The sequence below is a fragment of the Sorex fumeus genome, unplaced genomic scaffold, assembly GCF_029834395.1.
Source record: "Sorex fumeus unplaced genomic scaffold, SorFum_2.1 ptg000035l, whole genome shotgun sequence".
Lineage (NCBI taxonomy): Eukaryota > Metazoa > Chordata > Mammalia > Eulipotyphla > Soricidae > Sorex > Sorex fumeus.
Window position 1 is genome coordinate 12,991,834 of NW_026606092.1, and position 17,748 is coordinate 13,009,581.

Genomic DNA, 17,748 nt, shown 5'->3' on the forward strand with positions numbered 1-17,748 from the left:
TAAGTACTGCTGGGTGTAGTCCAAAACAAACAAGCAAAAGCTGTAGCCAATTCATATTATCTGCCTTATTTCTAGTTCTGTTCTTATTTAAATACAGAAAAGAAAAAGAAATATCTTACACTAGACTAAGCTAGTTAGATGTGGACAGAATGGAAACTCTTGTTTATGAATCTTTCATTGTCATATTCTGATTCATCTTTTCACTCAAGTCAGCAGCATTATTTTTCTTTTCAGACCTTTCTTGTCTATCTCCAATTCCACGTGTAAGATCATTTTTTTCCGGGGTTGCCTCCAATAGCCTTGGGTGAATATTTGATCTAATGATCCAGTTGCCAGGCAAACATGAGTAGTTGGCTATCTTTTATGTGCCTTATTTTCCCCTATCTGAAACATACAATAGTCTTTCCATCTTAGAAATATTGTGAGAATTAAATAAGATTTTTAAATCACTGTTTCTCACTATAAAATTCAGCAATTTAATAATCTATCTGAAGTATTCAGATTAGTCTAGCATGTGATGATTGTTCATGCATGTTAGTTATTGTTTTTATTGTTCTTGTTCACCAAGTAATTTATTGATTCATACACCTACTACTTACCCCAGACCATAGACACCAGATCATTTACACCATGTTATTATACCTTACTATTACACCATACTTTTTACTATTTCCATGCCTACAATAGAGTGACCTGTAAGAACCATAATTTCCATAAAGTGATCCCAAATATATGACCGCCAATGTTGATTCCATGTACATTAAAACTAAGAAAATATTCTGAATATATATCTTGAAAAGTCTTCTGAGCCATCACAGGAGAAATCTGAACAACACAATAAATTTCTGAGCTCCACCATTTAGGCCACACGCCTTTTCAGGTTTAAGGAGTTCACTGTATTCGATAGTGACAGTCAGTTTTGAGACCACTTAACCACTCTACCTCTGCATGGGAATAAATAAGGCAGGTGATGATACCATGTTCCATTAGGATTAAACTGTTAAAAGAAATAGCCCTCAAGCAACTGAGCTTCTCACTGGTTTTCTATAAGCCCACAAAATCTGTTTTTTTAAATTAATGATTAATGACCAGTCTTTGTTTATAAATCTAAAATACAGTACTTAAGCTGCTACAATTTGAGCAAGAACTTTTTTCTTTTATCACAACTGAGATTTTGCTGATTATTTTTATTAACCCCTTGACCTACTTCTGCTTGCAAAACAAAGGAAAGAAAATGCTCTTAATGCATGGTTTACATCTACCTTTTTATCTGATTTCCCCAACTCTAGTACAAATACAAAGAAGGTTACCGTAAGCAACTGGGCCACCATGTGGGTTTCCGCAGCCTACAGGATGACCCCAAACTGGTGTGGTCTATACATGCTGCCAAGATCCAGAGTGACCGGGAATACAAGAAAGCTTACGAGAAGTCCAAAGGAATTTACAATACACCACTGGACATGATGTCAATAGTTCAGGCCAAGAAATGCCAGATCTTGGTTAGTGACGCTGATTATCGTAATTATCTGCACCAGTGGACATGTCTGCCAGATCAGAATGACGTGATCCAGGCCAAGAAAGCCTATGAGCTGCAGAGTGATGTGAGTACCTTATCAACAGTTTGGGGAGATCTGTGTCTATATTTTTAATTGGTCTTTCCCTAGAGACATACTTTAAATAGCAGTCTTAACATAACTCGATGAATTTCATATTAAAGACTCATTCCAGACATTTTCTACATTATAGAGGATTTCTTATTGTGACCAAACTTTATTCATCAAGATGATGATTAGTCTCTTATTCTGTGTATTTAAGTAGAAAATTTTAGTCCAGCTATTCTGATATATTCCATTTACATAATCAGATATTTAAATTTCAGAAACAGGTAGGTATAAGAAAATGTTGGATTTAAAATTTATATGATATTTATCAACAAATAGAGAGTATATAACATAGTTACTAGCCACTTTTTTAGCCATAATATATTCATCTAGGAAACTTTTTCTCCCAAATTACTTTAGGTGATAGTTCCAATGGTATATAAAAGGCAGAATTTTAGTGGTAAATGCAAAGAGCTTAACCAAGTACAAAAACAAAAGCATATGTCATTTGTCTGCCTGTTTCTCCACAAATCCCACTTGTGGTTCAGCTCTAAGTCCTGGAAGATGGTGAGAACTTCTAGAAATGTGAGCCAGATTTAGAACACCCATTTATTGGTACTAAATGTTCATATTCTAGAATTTCACAGGGTTGGCCATCATTGAATTATATAGACATAGTATGGAATGTTTAGATTTGGTGCTTTGAGTAGGTGTATATCATTCCATTGTATTTCTCTTTTTATGCAGAATGTGTACAAATCAGATCTGGAATGGATGAAGGGTATTGGATGGTTGACAGAAGGTTCTGTGGAAGTGATGAGAGTGAAGAATGCTCAGAATCTCCTGAATGAAAGGCTGTATCGTATTGGACCCGAGGCCTACAAATTCACCAGCATTGTCGATACGCCTGAAGTTGTCTTAGCAAAGACCAATGCTCTACAAATCAGTGAGGTCAGTTGAGTTGATATAGTCACACAAATTGAGGAATTCATACTGTAAACTTTAAAGTTGCCAAAACCTCCATTAGAAATTTGAATAACCAGACAGAATTCTATACAGTCAATCTATCAAGTCTCTACAATATAAGTCAATAGAAGTGTGAGAGTATCTTCATGTTACACAGAAATATAAAGACTTTGAACACAGTTTGTGTTCTTGCCTGTAATAACATCAGCTAGATAACTAGATCTGCATGAATGGAAAAGGATACTTTTACTATCATCATTTTATTCAGAAATTTATTCACCACATATGCATCTATCTTATTGTACTCACTATTGGTGACATACACATAGACAGACAGACAAACAGACAGACAGGCTTCTACTCGCCATTGGTGACATACACATAGACAGACAGACAGACAGATACACACACACACACACACACACGAAAGCAAAATGTGACCCACATTCATGTCTGACACCTTCGATTGAAACTTTAACTTTTGTCCTGTGTTAATTTACTCATCTATTAATGGACCATCCCCTTTTTTTCTTTTGACCAGCCTTTGTATCGTGATGCCTGGGACAAGGAGAAGGCAAATGTGAATGTACCAGCCGACACCCCAGTGATGCTGCAGTCCAAGCTCAATGCCCTACAGATCAGCAATGTAAGGCACTGCCTCTTTCTGCTTTTCATGATACCCTCTGCCTAATGGGAACTTTTGGTGAGGTGCTCCAAAAGGAGTTTGAAAAAAAGAAATTTCCCTACCATTCTTTCTATTTATAGGGTTTAAGCAAATGATAAGTAGCCAGGTATATGTGTGTTTGTAATTACAATATGTGTGTGGAATAGAGGGAGAGTACATGGGTTAAGACACTTGCTTTGCATGCAATTTGACCTCCAGGTCCATGTGATCTTCCAAGCATGTCCCCAGCATCATTGGGTGTGGCCCTAGAACCCCCTGAACACCTAGCATTGCAGGGTTTGGCACTGCATACCCATTCATTGCAACGAATCACCAGTCCAGTAGGCCGAGAATGTTTGGGAGAAACCCAAAAAGGAGAAACGTATGACCTGTTAACTTTGTTAAGAAGTGGTGGCATCTCCAAAAGCACAACTTGAAAACATGTGGTTTTGTATATAATAATATTTAGATACCTTTTGAGCAGCCCACTCTTGCCTTTTTGAAAAAAAAAGAGAAAAGGTCGAATAACGCATATATTTTATTTTTGTGTGATGTATTTATATAATGAATTTTTAAAAATATGTATTGTAAGGAAACCTTACTAAATCACATTAAATATCCACTGGAACAAGGAGCTGGAGAGATAGTATAGCAGTTAAGGCATTTGCCTTGCATGTGGCTGACCTGGGTTCATTCTCCAGCACCCCATATGATCTCCAGAGCACTTCTAGGAGTGATCTGAGAGCAAAGAGTAGTAAGAGTAGTAAGCCCCGAGCACTGCTAGATATAGTCCCCAAAACCAACAAAATAAACAAAAATATGCTGTAATATAAGTTCAATATGAAAGCAGCCCATTTTAGAAGTCTTAGAAAATATTTATTTGTCCTGTAACTCTTCCCATCTTTCCTTGAACCTGTCAGTATTGCTGACTCAGCCACTCCTTCTTCAGCATGACTATGGTTTTTATAATCTCGATTTTCAGAAACACTACCAGCAAGCCTGGGAAGACATGAAGATGACCGGTTATGACCTGCGAGCAGATGCCATTGGGTTCCAGCATGCCAAGGCGTCTAGAGATATCGCCAGCGATGTAAGAACTTGTCCTTGCCCAGCCCTAGAAAATACTAACTAGTAGATATCCAGGCAGTAAATTCTTTACTAGCCTTAAACTTAATTTCCTAGGGATTACATTTCAGTAAAATGACAATCACTCAGGCTGGAGGGGTAGTACAGTGGTTTGGGTGTTTGCCTTGCACATGGCTGAACTGGGTTCAATCCCCGCCATCCCACATGATCCCCTGAGCACTGTCAGGAGTAATTCCAGAGTGCAGAGCCAGGAGTAACCCTTGGGTTTCACTGGGGTGATCCCCCACCCCCAAAATAAAGCCACAAAAGGAAAAGAATGACAGTCACTCTCAGGCGCATTTCTCTAAAATTCCAAGTGGAAGAACAACATGTCAAACAATTAGAGGATCTTCTTGCATCACTGCTTGGTTTGGTTCTTATTATGTTTTAGTTTACTGGACTAATGTTCAATATCTTCCCAATATCAGTTTATTTTTTACAAGCAGGTACAGAAATTCTCTGGATACAAAGAATTCTGTTGCTGCTTTATATGGTGGTTTCCTGGGATAATTTTATGCAGTACTTGGACAAGTATTTTTAAAATAGTCATAAGTGGGGCTGGAGAGATAGCACAGCGGATAGGGCGCTTGCCTTGCACGCGGCTGACCCAGGTTCGATTCCCAGCATCCCATATGGTCCCCTGAGCACCGCCAGGACTAACTCCTGAGTGCAGAGCCAGGAGTAACCCCTGTGCATCGCCAGGTGTGACCCAAAAAAGCAAAAAAAAATAGACATAAGTCTAAGGTAGTATAGTAGAAAAGTTGCTACCTTTGAGTGCAATTAATTTATTTTAGGATAGATTTATATTTTAGAAAAAAATCCATTTGCACACAGAATCAAGTAAAAAGAAATGAAATATAAATGACAGATGGTAATTACTTTGTAAAAACATGTGAGAGTGACGGTGACTATAATTTGGGGAACACTGATCAGCCAATACTGGGAGTAATCCCATAGCTCAGTTCTTGCTTTAACAGTGCTTTACAGTATACAGGGCTCTCACGAATATAGAAATATAAAACAAACAAATGTACCAATACTGTATACAGATAGTGTAAATAAAATTTGTGTGAATTTTAAGAAAAGCAGTGTTCATAAAAGTAATCGAATTGAAATAGAATTATTTTAAGCAGGCTGTCTAGAAGAATGGAGTATAGAAAGGTGACTTTTCTTTCTTCTGTTCACATCTACCAGTATATGTACAAAACTGCTTATGAGAAACAGAAAGGACATTATATTGGATGCCCTAGTGCCAAGGAAGACCCTAAGCTTGTTTGGGCAGCAAATGTATTGAAGATGCAGAATGACAGACTATATAAAAAGGCCTACAATGACAATAAGGCCAAGATCTCCATCCCACAAGACATGGTGTCCATCAACGCTGCCAAAGAAGGCCAGGCATTGGCCAGCAATGTGGACTATCGCCAGTACCTGCACCAGTGGTCCTGCTTACCTGACCAGAATGATGTGATTCAGGCCAGGAAAGCCTATGACCTGCAGAGTGATGTAAGTATCCGGGTGCCAGAGCATGGACTGACATGAAGGAGAGGGGTGTGGCTTGTCCCAGGAAGAAAATCTTTTACACCTTCACCGGGTCATTCTTTGAGTGCCTGGATAAACTCTAGTCTCTCAACAAAGCACAACCGGAATTGGAGACATAGTACAGTGGGTAGGATGTTTGCCTTGCATGCAGCCAACTTGGGTTCGATCCCTGGCATCCCATAAGATCCCTCTTACACCATCAGGAGTAATTCCTGAGTGAGAGCCAGGAATAACATCTGAGCACTTCTGGGTATGACCCGGAAAAGAAGAAAAATATGCAGCCTTCCCATCAATCCAAACCACAAACCACATATGTGCATAAAGTGTGTATGGTAAACAAGTCTTTTAAATAAAGAGAAAAAAATTGAGTTCTATATATAGCCCTTCTACTAAATTATAGCATCTAAAAAATATTAGAAAATTTCTTTCTTTCTTTCTTTCTTTCTTTCTTTCTTTCTTTCTTTCTTTCTTTCTTCCTTCCTTCCTTCCTTCCTTCCTTTTTTCTTCTTCCTTCCTTCCTTCCTTCTTTCCTTCCTTCCTTCCTTCCCCTCTCTCTCTCTCTCTCTCTCTCTCTCTCTCTCTCTCTCTCTCTAACACACACACACTACAGATCAAACCAGGTCCTCACATATGTGAGGCATGTAATCTACAGCTGAACCACATTTTAACCATTGTTACTCCTAATAATTTTTAAAGCCTATTTGTGTCACATTAACTAGTCATTAAAGTACTATTTCTGAAGTATTTAATATTCTTTTTTTACAAAATCAACAATGAGTTGATTGTTGTCTGGGGATGTGGTTCAAGTAGTAAAACACATGGCTTACATCAGGATTTGATCCTCAGACCGACCTGTTCTCTCTTCAGCACTGCTGAGTTGTAGTTCTATTGGTCACTGAGTCCTGATGACCTCCTTGGTGTGGGCCCTTACAACAGTGAAAATACGAGATTAAAAATAAAAGCAAGGGATTAGAACGATAGCACAGCGGGAAAGGTGTTTGCCTTGCATGCAGCTGACCCAGGTTCTATTCCCAGCATTCCATATGGTCCCCCAAGCACCACCAGGAGTAATTCCTGAGTGCAGAGCCAGGAGTAACCCCAGTGCATCGCCGGGTGTGACCCAAAAAAGCAAATAAAATAAAATAAAAATAAAAGTAAGAGCTGCTGTTTAAGATCAGCAATGTAATTGGTTGATGTGGTAAAGCAGATTTTTGGATAACCAAAAAAAATGTAAACTCCAGTTCAAAAAGAGGAGAATCTTAAAGAAAGAAAACCCAATTGAGATTAAAAAAAAATTCTACAGTTAAGGATTAAATTCTTAATTATATTTTTAAAAGTACTTTGCCCAAACATACACATTGTGGTAAAGCTACAATGGTGAACAGTGAAGGAAAAGCAAGAAAAAGTTCCTGATTTTAGGGTGTCTCACTGATAACAAAGAAATAGATGTTAGTTAATATCAGTTAAAAATCAAACAAAATGGTTGTCTGAAAAGGAATGAGAACCATGGTGTCATGAATAGAAAGGGGGAGAAAACTCATCTGAGGAAGTGCTGATTTCCAGGGTGTCTGATGGCTCAGAGAGGACCAAGGGGTTCATGTTCCTGCAAAATGAATGCAAAGGGAGCTGTCTGCAAAATCCAAACTGAAAAGCAGTCAGGTCAAAGGGAAACAGGCAGAAGACCAAGTGAGAACAATTGCTAGGGACTGGTGTGAGACCAACCATCCGTTGGTTTAAAGTCTATGTTAAGGATTTCGATCTTTATCCTAAGACCAATGGAAGCCAAATGGTGGGGAAATGTGTGACATCAGATCTGAAGTGTGAATTTTGAAAAGATTGTATGCAGTGTGGAGAACTTCCTAGAGAGTCCACAATTATTGCTTAAAAACATTGACAGCACAGCGGGTAGGGTGTTTGCCTTGCACACGGTCAACCCAGGTTCGATTCCCAGCATCCCATATGGTCCCTGGAGCACCTCCAGGAGTGATTCCTGAGTGCATGAACCAGGAGTAACTCCTGTGCATCACCAAGTGTGACCCAAAAAAGCAATAAATAAATAAATATAAAACATTGACACCAGCTCCACAATTTATCTTAAGTAAACTACATTCAAGCAATTGGGTGGTACATTCTAGTGTCAATGTGTTAAAATTCCACCCTGTCTAGCATAACAATTAGCTGCTATCATTCAGAATTCATCCATGTATGCCCCAGAGCTTCTATTGCCTTTTAGAATGTGCTAAATCTAAATCTGCTGCTTAAGATATATCCCCTACTTGGAATCTGCTCCACCACCGCCACCACACACATCCCATCCCCCTGCCACAGAAAGCAAAGCAGAACAAAACTGCTCTGCCTGGGAGGGATCATGCTTGTCAGGTTCATGCTTGTTCAGTTCTTATTCGTGAAGAAGGAAAATAAAAAATTTAAAAAGAAGCTTCCTATATGTTCAATCCTATATCAGAGATAGGAGAGATAGTACAGTGGGTAGGACTTTTTCCTGGCACGCAGCCAACCCAGATTCGATTCCCAGCATCCTATATGTTCCCTCAAGGACCACCAGAAGTAATTCCTGAGTGCAAAGCCAGGAATAACCCCTGAGCATTAATTAATGGGTGTGCCCGCCTCAAAAAAAATCAGAAGAAAACAAGTAAGAATGAAAAGCAGCTTCCTTATTTGCCACAATTTTTTAAAAAGTCAAACCTGCTTCTATATATCTTTTTTTTCTTTTCCAGGCTATCTACAAGGCTGACTTGGAGTGGTTGCGTGGCATTGGCTGGATGCCTGAGGGTTCTCCCGAGGTCCTGAGAGTGAAAAACGCACAAGAAATCTTCCGAGACAGTGTCTACCGGACCCCTGTGGTGAACCTCAAGTACACCAGCATCGTGGATACACCGGAAGTGGTTCTTGCCAAATCAAATGCTGAAAACATTAGCATTGTGAGTCACTTTCTTCCCTCCATATTCTTAACTTTAGTGTTATGATAAAAGAGAAATGATTTAATAAAAGTAGGACAGTTACATTGATGATAGTGATAAGTAGGGTTATTTTATTCTTGCTTATGAAACTCAAAATATAAAAGATTTTTATATCAAATTTGAGCAACCTACATGAAATGATTTTCGCTTTATTTTGGAAATTTATTGGGATGTACTGGGGGTGTTTGGAGCTTACACCTGGATCTGTGCTTAGATGTCAACACTGGCAGGGCATTCGGGACCATATGTGGTAGCAAGAATCTAACCTTGGTCAGCCACGTGCAAAACAAGCACATTGCCTACTGCACTTTCTCTCCAGTCTGATTTTTACTTTAATATGAAAATATTTTGATCAGAAAAGTTGAACATACAACATTCGAGATAGCAGCACTATAAATTGTAAAGTAATTTTGTTTTTCTTTTCTTCTTTCCATAGCCAAAGTACAGAGAACTTTGGGACAAGGATAAAACTTCAATCCACATCATGCCAGACACTCCAGAAATTAATCTCGCTAGAGCTAATGCTCTTAATGTGAGCAATGTAAGTATCACAACAGATCCTCCTTGTTTGGGAACTCAGCCCATGGGTGCTGCAATAGCAACAAACATTCACAGACAGAGAAAGGAGCTCAGCTGGGTGGAGGTTCCTTGCCATACATCTTTCATCAGCACCGAGGAGGGAAGCAGAACCCAGGTATTGAGTGACCTGGTGAGACCAGATGCTAGTGAACCAGTGTCAGCTAACCAGAAGAAAGATAAAGCTCAGGATTAGGAAGATGCAAAAGAACACAGGGGAATTAATGGCAGCTTCTAATAAACTCAAAATAACAATGAGAATTTTTGGCAAAACTCTGCACAAGTGAATTTAAAGTGCAGCTTTTAACTAAGGGATTTCCTGGAAAATAATAAATCACCAAAACTGACACAAGAAAGAGAAATAACTACAACAGAAAATTAAGAGGATTAGTAGAATTTCCCGTTCTCCTCTCACATACTAGAGTCACAAATGTCAGGGCCTGATTTCACAGAATTCCTTCAAAACATCAGGAAATAAATCTTCCTTAAGGCCTAATGATAAAAGGAAAATCATTTTACCAACCAACACCAAACCATGACAACTACATTGAGCCTGTCATTCAAGTTAAAAAGAAGGAATTCTTGACAAGATCCAATTCACGCACAATTTCTTGTGCCTTCTTCTCTTGTCTTTAACTTGATCTGGGGCTTCATAACTGTACCTTTCCTCTACCTTTGTTCAAAGACAATGGAACTGGTACAGTTAGCACAAGGGATGGATGGGGGTGGGGCATGGGCAGACAATGGTGGAGAGTGTGGTGAGGGATTGTGCTATGCATGGAACTCTATCATTAGCAGTACTGTAAACCATGGTTTCTAAAATAAAAAATTTTCATTTTGGGTCTGGAGTCATAGCATAGCAGGTAGGGCATTTGCCTTGCACGTGGCCGACCCCAGGTTCCATTCCCAGCATCCCAATATGGTCCCCCAAGCACTGCCAGGAGTAATTCCTGAGTGCATGAGCGAGTAGGAATAACCCCTACTGTGCATCGCCGGGTGTGATCCAACAAGAAAAAAAAAATTTTTTTTTTCATTGTACTTTTCATTGTGCCTGAGAACCTGAGTAACCTAGATGATCCAATGCCAGGAGAGAGTTATCTCAACACTCTAAGTCCTGTTTTATGGGCCCTCAATAAAAAGTGCGCAATGCCCCTGCTTTGTTAAAAAGATATAAAAGGATAGTTTTTTTTTCTGCCTTTCTCTGGAATCCTGCTTAAGGGGACCCCTCCCATCTAGCAGCTTCTTTGTCTTTTTTTTTCCCCTTCCCCTTATATAAAATCATTTCTGGATTCAGGGGAGGAAAAAAAAACTATATAAACATGTAAGCTGTATCTTTTTGATATTGATCCTGAACCTGTGGAGTTCTGGGTACATCTAAACTGAGAGCCTGTGTTTCTTCTTCTCCTCAGAAAGTTTACCGAGAAGGTTGGGATGAAATGAAGATGAGTTGTGATGTCCGGCTGGACGCCATCCCCTTCCAGGCTGCCAAGGCCTCCAGGGAGATAGCCAGTGATGTAAGTGTGCCCTTGTCCAGCTTGTCCGCGTGTCAGAAAATGCACTGTGTGTGGATAATATATCCTATGACCCGCCTGCTGTTTTCCATCTTTAGTATAAATACAAACTGGACCACGAGAAGCAAAAGGGACACTATGTGGGCACCCTCACAGCCAGAGATGACAACAGGATCCGGTGGGCCCTCTTAGCTGACAAGATTCAGAATGAGAGAGAGTACCGGCTGCAGTGGGCCAAATGGAAGACCAAGTTCCAGAGCCCTGTGGATATGCTGTCCATCTTGCATTCTAAAAAATGCCAGACCCTGGTCAGTGATGTTGATTATCGCAATTACCTGCACCAGTGGACCTGCATGCCTGACCAGAACGATGTGATCCAGGCCAAGAAGGCCTATGAACTGCAGAGTGATGTGAGTAGCTCCCGTTTGGGATGAACACTTCTCTCAGTTTTCTCTGAACCCCAGAGCTTGTGTCAGGAAGCCCTTGTATCATCATTCCATGACTTCTGCATCCAAGGAGTTGCCTTTTGATCAATCCTATATAAGAGATAGGGTATGTGCGTTGGTGTATACATGTGGTGTGTAAGTACAGTAGAAAATCACCACAGTCTTGAGAATTTTTTGAAAAACTAGAAAAAAATCTTTGCATAAAGAAATAAAGGATAAAAGGGTATGCCCTGCCAAAGAGGCAGGGTGGGATGCGGGGGATGGGGGTGGGAGGGATACTGGGATCCGTGGTGGTGGGAAATGGGCACTGGTGGAGGGATGGGTATTTGATCATTGTATAATTGAAACCCAAGCACAAAAATTTGTAAGTCTACAACTGAACCTCATGGTGTCTCACTAATAAAAATAAAAAGAAAGAAAGGATAGTATGAATATGCTTCTTAAGTAAGAAAGTAAGAATATGTTTCCTCATTGTTAAGGAAAACTATAGAGAACAAGTTTTTATATAGAATGTAAGTAGTAATGAAGTTTTATATTATAAGTGTAACAGTGAAAGTCCATATGTAGCAATTCTTTTTTAAGAAAAATAAGTGGATATTTTTCATTTTTATTTTTTATGGGAGAGCCACGCTTGGTGATACTCAGGGATTAGTCCTAGTTCTGCACTTAGGAATTACTCCTGGAGATGCTTGGGGGACCATATGGGATTCCGAAGATCAAACCTGAGTCAGTCATATGCAAGACAAATACCCTACCCACTGTACTATCACTCTGGCCCTAAAATAACAGTGTTTTAAACTCTTCAATGAAGTTGCTGAGGTTTATGATTCAGGAACTGTGTGTACTAATCTAGGATTTACTGTTTCTTTTGAGAAATCAGATGTAGCTCTCAACATGTATGCCATCCTCCACCCCCAGGAACTTGTAACTACATTGAGACTTAAAATTGCCAGTTTTAAGAACTGAGGATGCAACTCAATGCTAGAGCATATGTCCACATGTGTGAGATCCTGGGTGCTATTCTTGGCATCCCCCACCCAATCCAGCACTGCTGGGAATAGTATCCTCCAAAATAAAACAGAAACATTTCAATAGAAAACATGTCCCTCATTTTGTTATCTAACCTGACCTTGTAATTCATTTGCTTGTCTTCTGCTAGGCTGCTTTAATACATCATCATCATGTTTCTTTCTAAGTCAGACCAACAGTAAGAATGCATTGGACCATGTAACAAGTGTTGCTGGACTTATCGTGGTCTTGTTTCCACAGGCTGTGTACAAGGCTGACTTGGAGTGGTTACGTGGGATTGGGTGGATACCAAATGATTCCGTTTCCGTCAACCATGCCAAACATGCTGCTGATATCTTCAGTGAGGTATTCCAGGATTTTATTCTGTCATTCAGTATATATCCCAGGACACTGAACATACACCAAAGTGCAGTCATTCTTTATCAGCAGTTTTCACCATTTCAATTAGTTATTTAAGTCAGACAAAAAATCAATTTCCCCCAAATAATCTCTGTTACATTATGGAATGATATCCATAATGTGATATCAACACAAACATCAAAGTTTGAAATTGAAAAGAAAGAGAGAGACAGACAAAAAAAAGTTTGAAAATGTGTAAATGGAAAACTTGTTTTTGACATCCGTGGCAATATACTTGGAAGAAGTTCAGGCTAAAAAGAGGTATTTAGTGTGGTATACACACAATGACAATTACACAGCATTAGGAACTAAGAAAATTTTCTACCTTAAAATCCGTGGAAACCCCAAGAAACCAATCCTTACTTGTTAAAAAACAAAACATTTGAAAGAAAGTCAAATATCCAAAGGCCATTCCAGTATGGCTCTCAACCCTTCAAGTAGAGGTGAACTCTTTAGTCTAGAAGCTGTTTCTCAGGTCACAGGACCAAGGCTAGTGACTCTCTAATACCTGTTTTCTTCCCCCTAGCAAAAATATCGCACAAAAATAGAAACACTAAACTTTACTCCAGTGGATGACAGAGTTGATTATGTGACAGCGAAACAAAGTGGCGAGATCCTAAATGATGTAAGTACATGCCTCTTGTTCTAAAATTTCCCAGTTGTGAAGATGTCACTTCTAAAGCCTTCTCACCTACTCATCTCTGAAACAAGATTGTAATCATTGAGATGATTGATGCAAGAACATTATATTTTCTTAACATCAGGTTACTTACCCCTTTGCCTCTTGTTTCAGATTAAATACCGCAAAAACTGGAATGACACCAAGTCTAAGTACACCCTCACAGAAACCCCACTGCTACACACTGCCCAGGAGGCAGCCCGGATTCTGGACCAGGTAGGGTTTGACCACGCAGCCTGGATCTGGAGTTGATGGAGGGAATGGAAGATTATAATAGAACTGCACGTCCGTGGGCATCCCTCCATCCTGACTCCTCTGTGTAACCTGCTGTTGTTCTCTTTCTTTTAGTACCGCTACAAGGAAGGCTGGGAGAAACAAAAAGCCACGGGTTACATTTTGCCTCCTGATGCAGTTCCATTTGTTCACGCCCATCACTCTGCTGATGTTCAGAGCGAGGTAATTCGTCCTTATGGGAGTATACTTTGCAAAGCATAGACCTTGCCTGGGTAGGAGCCCAGTTATGCTAAGGCCTCCAGAACCTTTATGGTTTGGCAACTTTGGTTCTTTCCCTCCCCAGGATTTGGATATTCTTTAAAAAAAATTCTCCTTGGTTTTATAAAAATATATATATATTATTTTTTTCCCTAGCTTCCTTTTTATTTGTTTTATTTGGGAGCCACACCCAGAAGTGCTCAGGGACCACATCTGGCTCAGGGCTCATGACTGGTGGTGCCAAGATTTGTAGCCACAGTTGCATGCTAGGTAAACACCATAAACTTTATACTAGTGCTCTAGTCCCAAGTTCCCTAAGTTCCAAGTTTAAGTTCTCTAGCCTTAAAATAAATTTTTATAAAAGTGGAAGAAAACATTTTTTTATATTTTTGAAATTTTTTTATTTCAATCTTTCTGTTACTTAATATCTAGGAGGCGAGTGCTGCAAAATAAATGTTAGTGTTCATTGATTCTTTTGTCCCATGTGTTTGTCAACTCTGATGAAATGTGTATTTTTCTTCCCAACAGCTAAAATACAAAGCTGAACACGTAAAGCAAAGAGGTCACTATGTCGGTGTTCCGAAGATGAGAGATGATCCTAAGCTGGTTTGGTTTGAGCACGCAGGGCAGATTCAGAATGATAGGCTCTACAAAGAAGACTACCATAAAACAAAGACAAAAATCAACATCCCTGCTGATATGGTATCAGTACTGGCAGCCAAGCAGGGACAGACTCTTGTCAGTGATGTTGATTACCGCAATTACATTCATCAATGGACATGTCATCCTGACCAAAATGATGTTATTCAGGCGAGAAAGGCTTATGACCTCCAGAGTGATGTAAGTGGATTTTATTTCTCAAATCTCTGTAAATGTAGATACTCAGAATTAGGTCATATTAGAAAAGCACCAGTCTTTGAAATGTTGAGACACAAATTTTAGTTTGACCTCAGGATGGAAAATAAAGCTGGATATGAAGCAGCAGAAGCTAGAGAGGCAAGACTGGTCAATGGTTTTGCCCACTGACTGTGCATTCCTAAGTTTCAGAAAATTTTTATCTCTACCAATTGCCATCTCTACCAGTAACAATCCCCTCTCACTTGATCACTTAATCACTTGACATCCTATTACTCATCGATTTGCTCGAGCAGGCACCAGTAACGTCTCAACCTAGGTACAGATAACTGTTGCATTCAGAGATGTTCATTCCATTGAACGCGAATGGAATGTCAGGAACAAGATCGTTTCTCATAAACATTGTCTTTGTGAGATTCAGCTGTAGTCCAACTTTCCACACTCATGATCGAAGTCAGGCAGCATTTGTGCCACTTGGCTAATGTTTGGTGTTATTAGAACGATGTCATCAGTGAAGTGGAGGTGGTGTAGTTGCTGACCATCTATCTTCAGTCCCATGCCTTTCCGAATGACGTTCTCAGTTGTCGCATGACGTTCTCGAGTGTGGCACTAAAGAGTTTCAGTAAAATGGTATCACCCTGCTGAACCCCTCTCTTGACGTGGATGATCACTTTCTTGTAGAATGGTGAGATCCTAGTAGTGAATCCATAATACAGCTCATGGAGGATCCTCATGTATTGAGTTTGAATGCCTTCTTTGGCTAGGGCTTCGATGACCACTTCCATCTCAACAGAATCAAAGGCCTTCTTTAAATCAATGAACGTTAGACAGAGCAGCATCTTGAACTCCCAAGAAACCTCAATGAGTTTGGTTATTGTGTGGATATGGTCGATGGTGCTGAATCCTTTTCTGAACCTGGCTTGCTCGCATGGTTGTCCTTCATCTAGTGTTCTGCCAATCCTATTCAGGATGATTTGAGTCAACAGGCAGATCGAGCGATAGATGCCAATGTTGTGGATGTCTCCCTTCTGTACAGTAGTACAGTTCTGCTGGTTTTCCATTGGGACAGAACCTTGCATTCAGACAGGTAGCGTGTGAAGAGCCGAGCCAGTGTACTGATGAGTACTGACGGCAGGTTCTTCAGGTGTTCGGGTCTGACCTTGTCTGGGCTGGGTGCTGTTTGCCTCTTTATGGACAAAATGGCATGTCAGATTTCGGAAGGGAGAACATTGGGAATGACATATCCATCCTGTGGAATTTGGTATGTGGGCAGGTGGATGTGGCTGTCAAAGAGATCCGAGTAGAAGTCAGAGATAATCTTCTCCATTGCCCTTCTGGAAGATGTGACACATCATAAGACAATTAATACCCTTCTTCCAAGATTACCATACCATATTTGATGGGGCTCAAATATGGTTTGAACCATGAGAACACCTGAAAGGGCGATAAGAGGCCCCCTAAAAGCCTGTATCCCTCTGGGAGAGCCTGGAAGCTACCGAGAATATCCTGCCCACACAGCAGAGTCTGGCAAGCCATCCGTGGCATATTCAATATGCCAAAATCAGTAAATACAATGAGTCTCATTCCCCTGACCCTGAAAGAGTCAACTATACAGCAGCGTTAAGAAGGCTGAGGAAGGAGAGGCTGATAAAATCTCAAGGCCAAACTAGGCTGCCAAAACGAAGAAGGACAAAAATGACTGTCTGTACTTTCAATGCACATACGCTGGCATCAGATGCATCCATTGAGGACCTGATAGTGCAAGTGCGAAAGATCAAGTACAACATCATTGGTCTGACCAAGACGAGAAGGCATCAATTGCATCATGCCATTTTTGACACTGGAGAAGAACTGTTCCTCGGAACATGCGAAAAAAGAGGCGTCGGTGGTGCCGGTTTTCTTGTCAACAGAAACTTGGCCATGAGCATTGATTCATTCGAATGCCTAACAACTCAAATCAGACGATTACACTTGAATAGATGTGGCTCACTGCCAGCAGGTTCTATCTTTGTTGTCTATGCACCAACATCCAATTATGATGAAGAAGAAATTAAGAAGTTCTAATTAGTGCTGGAGAAGTACTATAAAGAAGACCACACCTTCTACAAGATCATTGTTGGTGATTTTAATGCCAAGATAGGACCGAGAAGATCAGCCAAAGAACTCCACATCGGTATCCATGGCCTAAAATGGAACGAACAGGGTGAGAGACTATCTGAGTTCATCATGTTGACCAAGACCATCCATGGTAACTCACAGTTCCAGAAGGGCAAATCTAAACGTTAGACATGGGAGTCTCCCGGTGGACAGTTCCACAACAAAATTGACCACATCAAATTCAATCGATGGTTTTGCCTGACCATGTCGCTGTTGTTCCAAAATTCCAAAAGGGATCGGACCACCATCTCCTTCTTGCAAAATTCTGCTTCACGAAGCGGGGAGAAAGGGCTATAAAGTTTAAGAAGAGAACACCAGAATGACCACCAACTGGGAGCTCTTTAGCACTATTGTGGCAATATGGGAAGATGCTGTCCTTGACAACATTGACGAGGAATACGATCAACTGGTTCAGCACTTCCATGATTGTTCGAGGAACGCCCAGAGAGAGATAGCCACAAAAAGACGCCTGTCTTCGAAAACTCTTGAACTCATTCACCAACATGGCTTGGTGCAAGCCTCAGGCAACCGCAAGTGAACGTCCGAGCTCGCAAAGCAGTGCAGGGAAGGATCAAGGAAGACCTCAAAGAGAGAAGAGCAGCAGTGCTGGCAGATGTGGCAGAAGCCAGAAAAAGCATTCACAATGCCCACCTGTTCTTTGCCAACTACAAGACCAAAATGACTGCCCTCCGACATCCTGATGCTTCCCCTCTCACATTTTTATATAA

At 40.4% G+C, this 17,748-nt stretch overlaps 1 protein-coding gene across 1 annotated transcript in view; it reads left to right on the forward strand.

The window, feature by feature from the left end:
• Positions 1–17,748, forward strand: part of NEB (nebulin) — a 234,600-nt gene that overhangs the window by 138,786 nt on the left and 78,066 nt on the right. The window contains exons 85-98 of the mRNA XM_056117623.1: positions 1,290–1,601; positions 2,349–2,552; positions 3,109–3,213; positions 4,214–4,321; positions 5,551–5,862; positions 8,634–8,837; positions 9,313–9,417; positions 10,862–10,966; positions 11,062–11,373; positions 12,679–12,783; positions 13,364–13,462; positions 13,631–13,732; positions 13,865–13,972; positions 14,537–14,848. Coding sequence (XP_055973598.1) covers positions 1,290–1,601; positions 2,349–2,552; positions 3,109–3,213; positions 4,214–4,321; positions 5,551–5,862; positions 8,634–8,837; positions 9,313–9,417; positions 10,862–10,966; positions 11,062–11,373; positions 12,679–12,783; positions 13,364–13,462; positions 13,631–13,732; positions 13,865–13,972; positions 14,537–14,848 — 2,493 coding nt within the window. The remainder of the gene's footprint in view (positions 1–1,289; positions 1,602–2,348; positions 2,553–3,108; positions 3,214–4,213; positions 4,322–5,550; positions 5,863–8,633; positions 8,838–9,312; positions 9,418–10,861; positions 10,967–11,061; positions 11,374–12,678; positions 12,784–13,363; positions 13,463–13,630; positions 13,733–13,864; positions 13,973–14,536; positions 14,849–17,748) is intronic.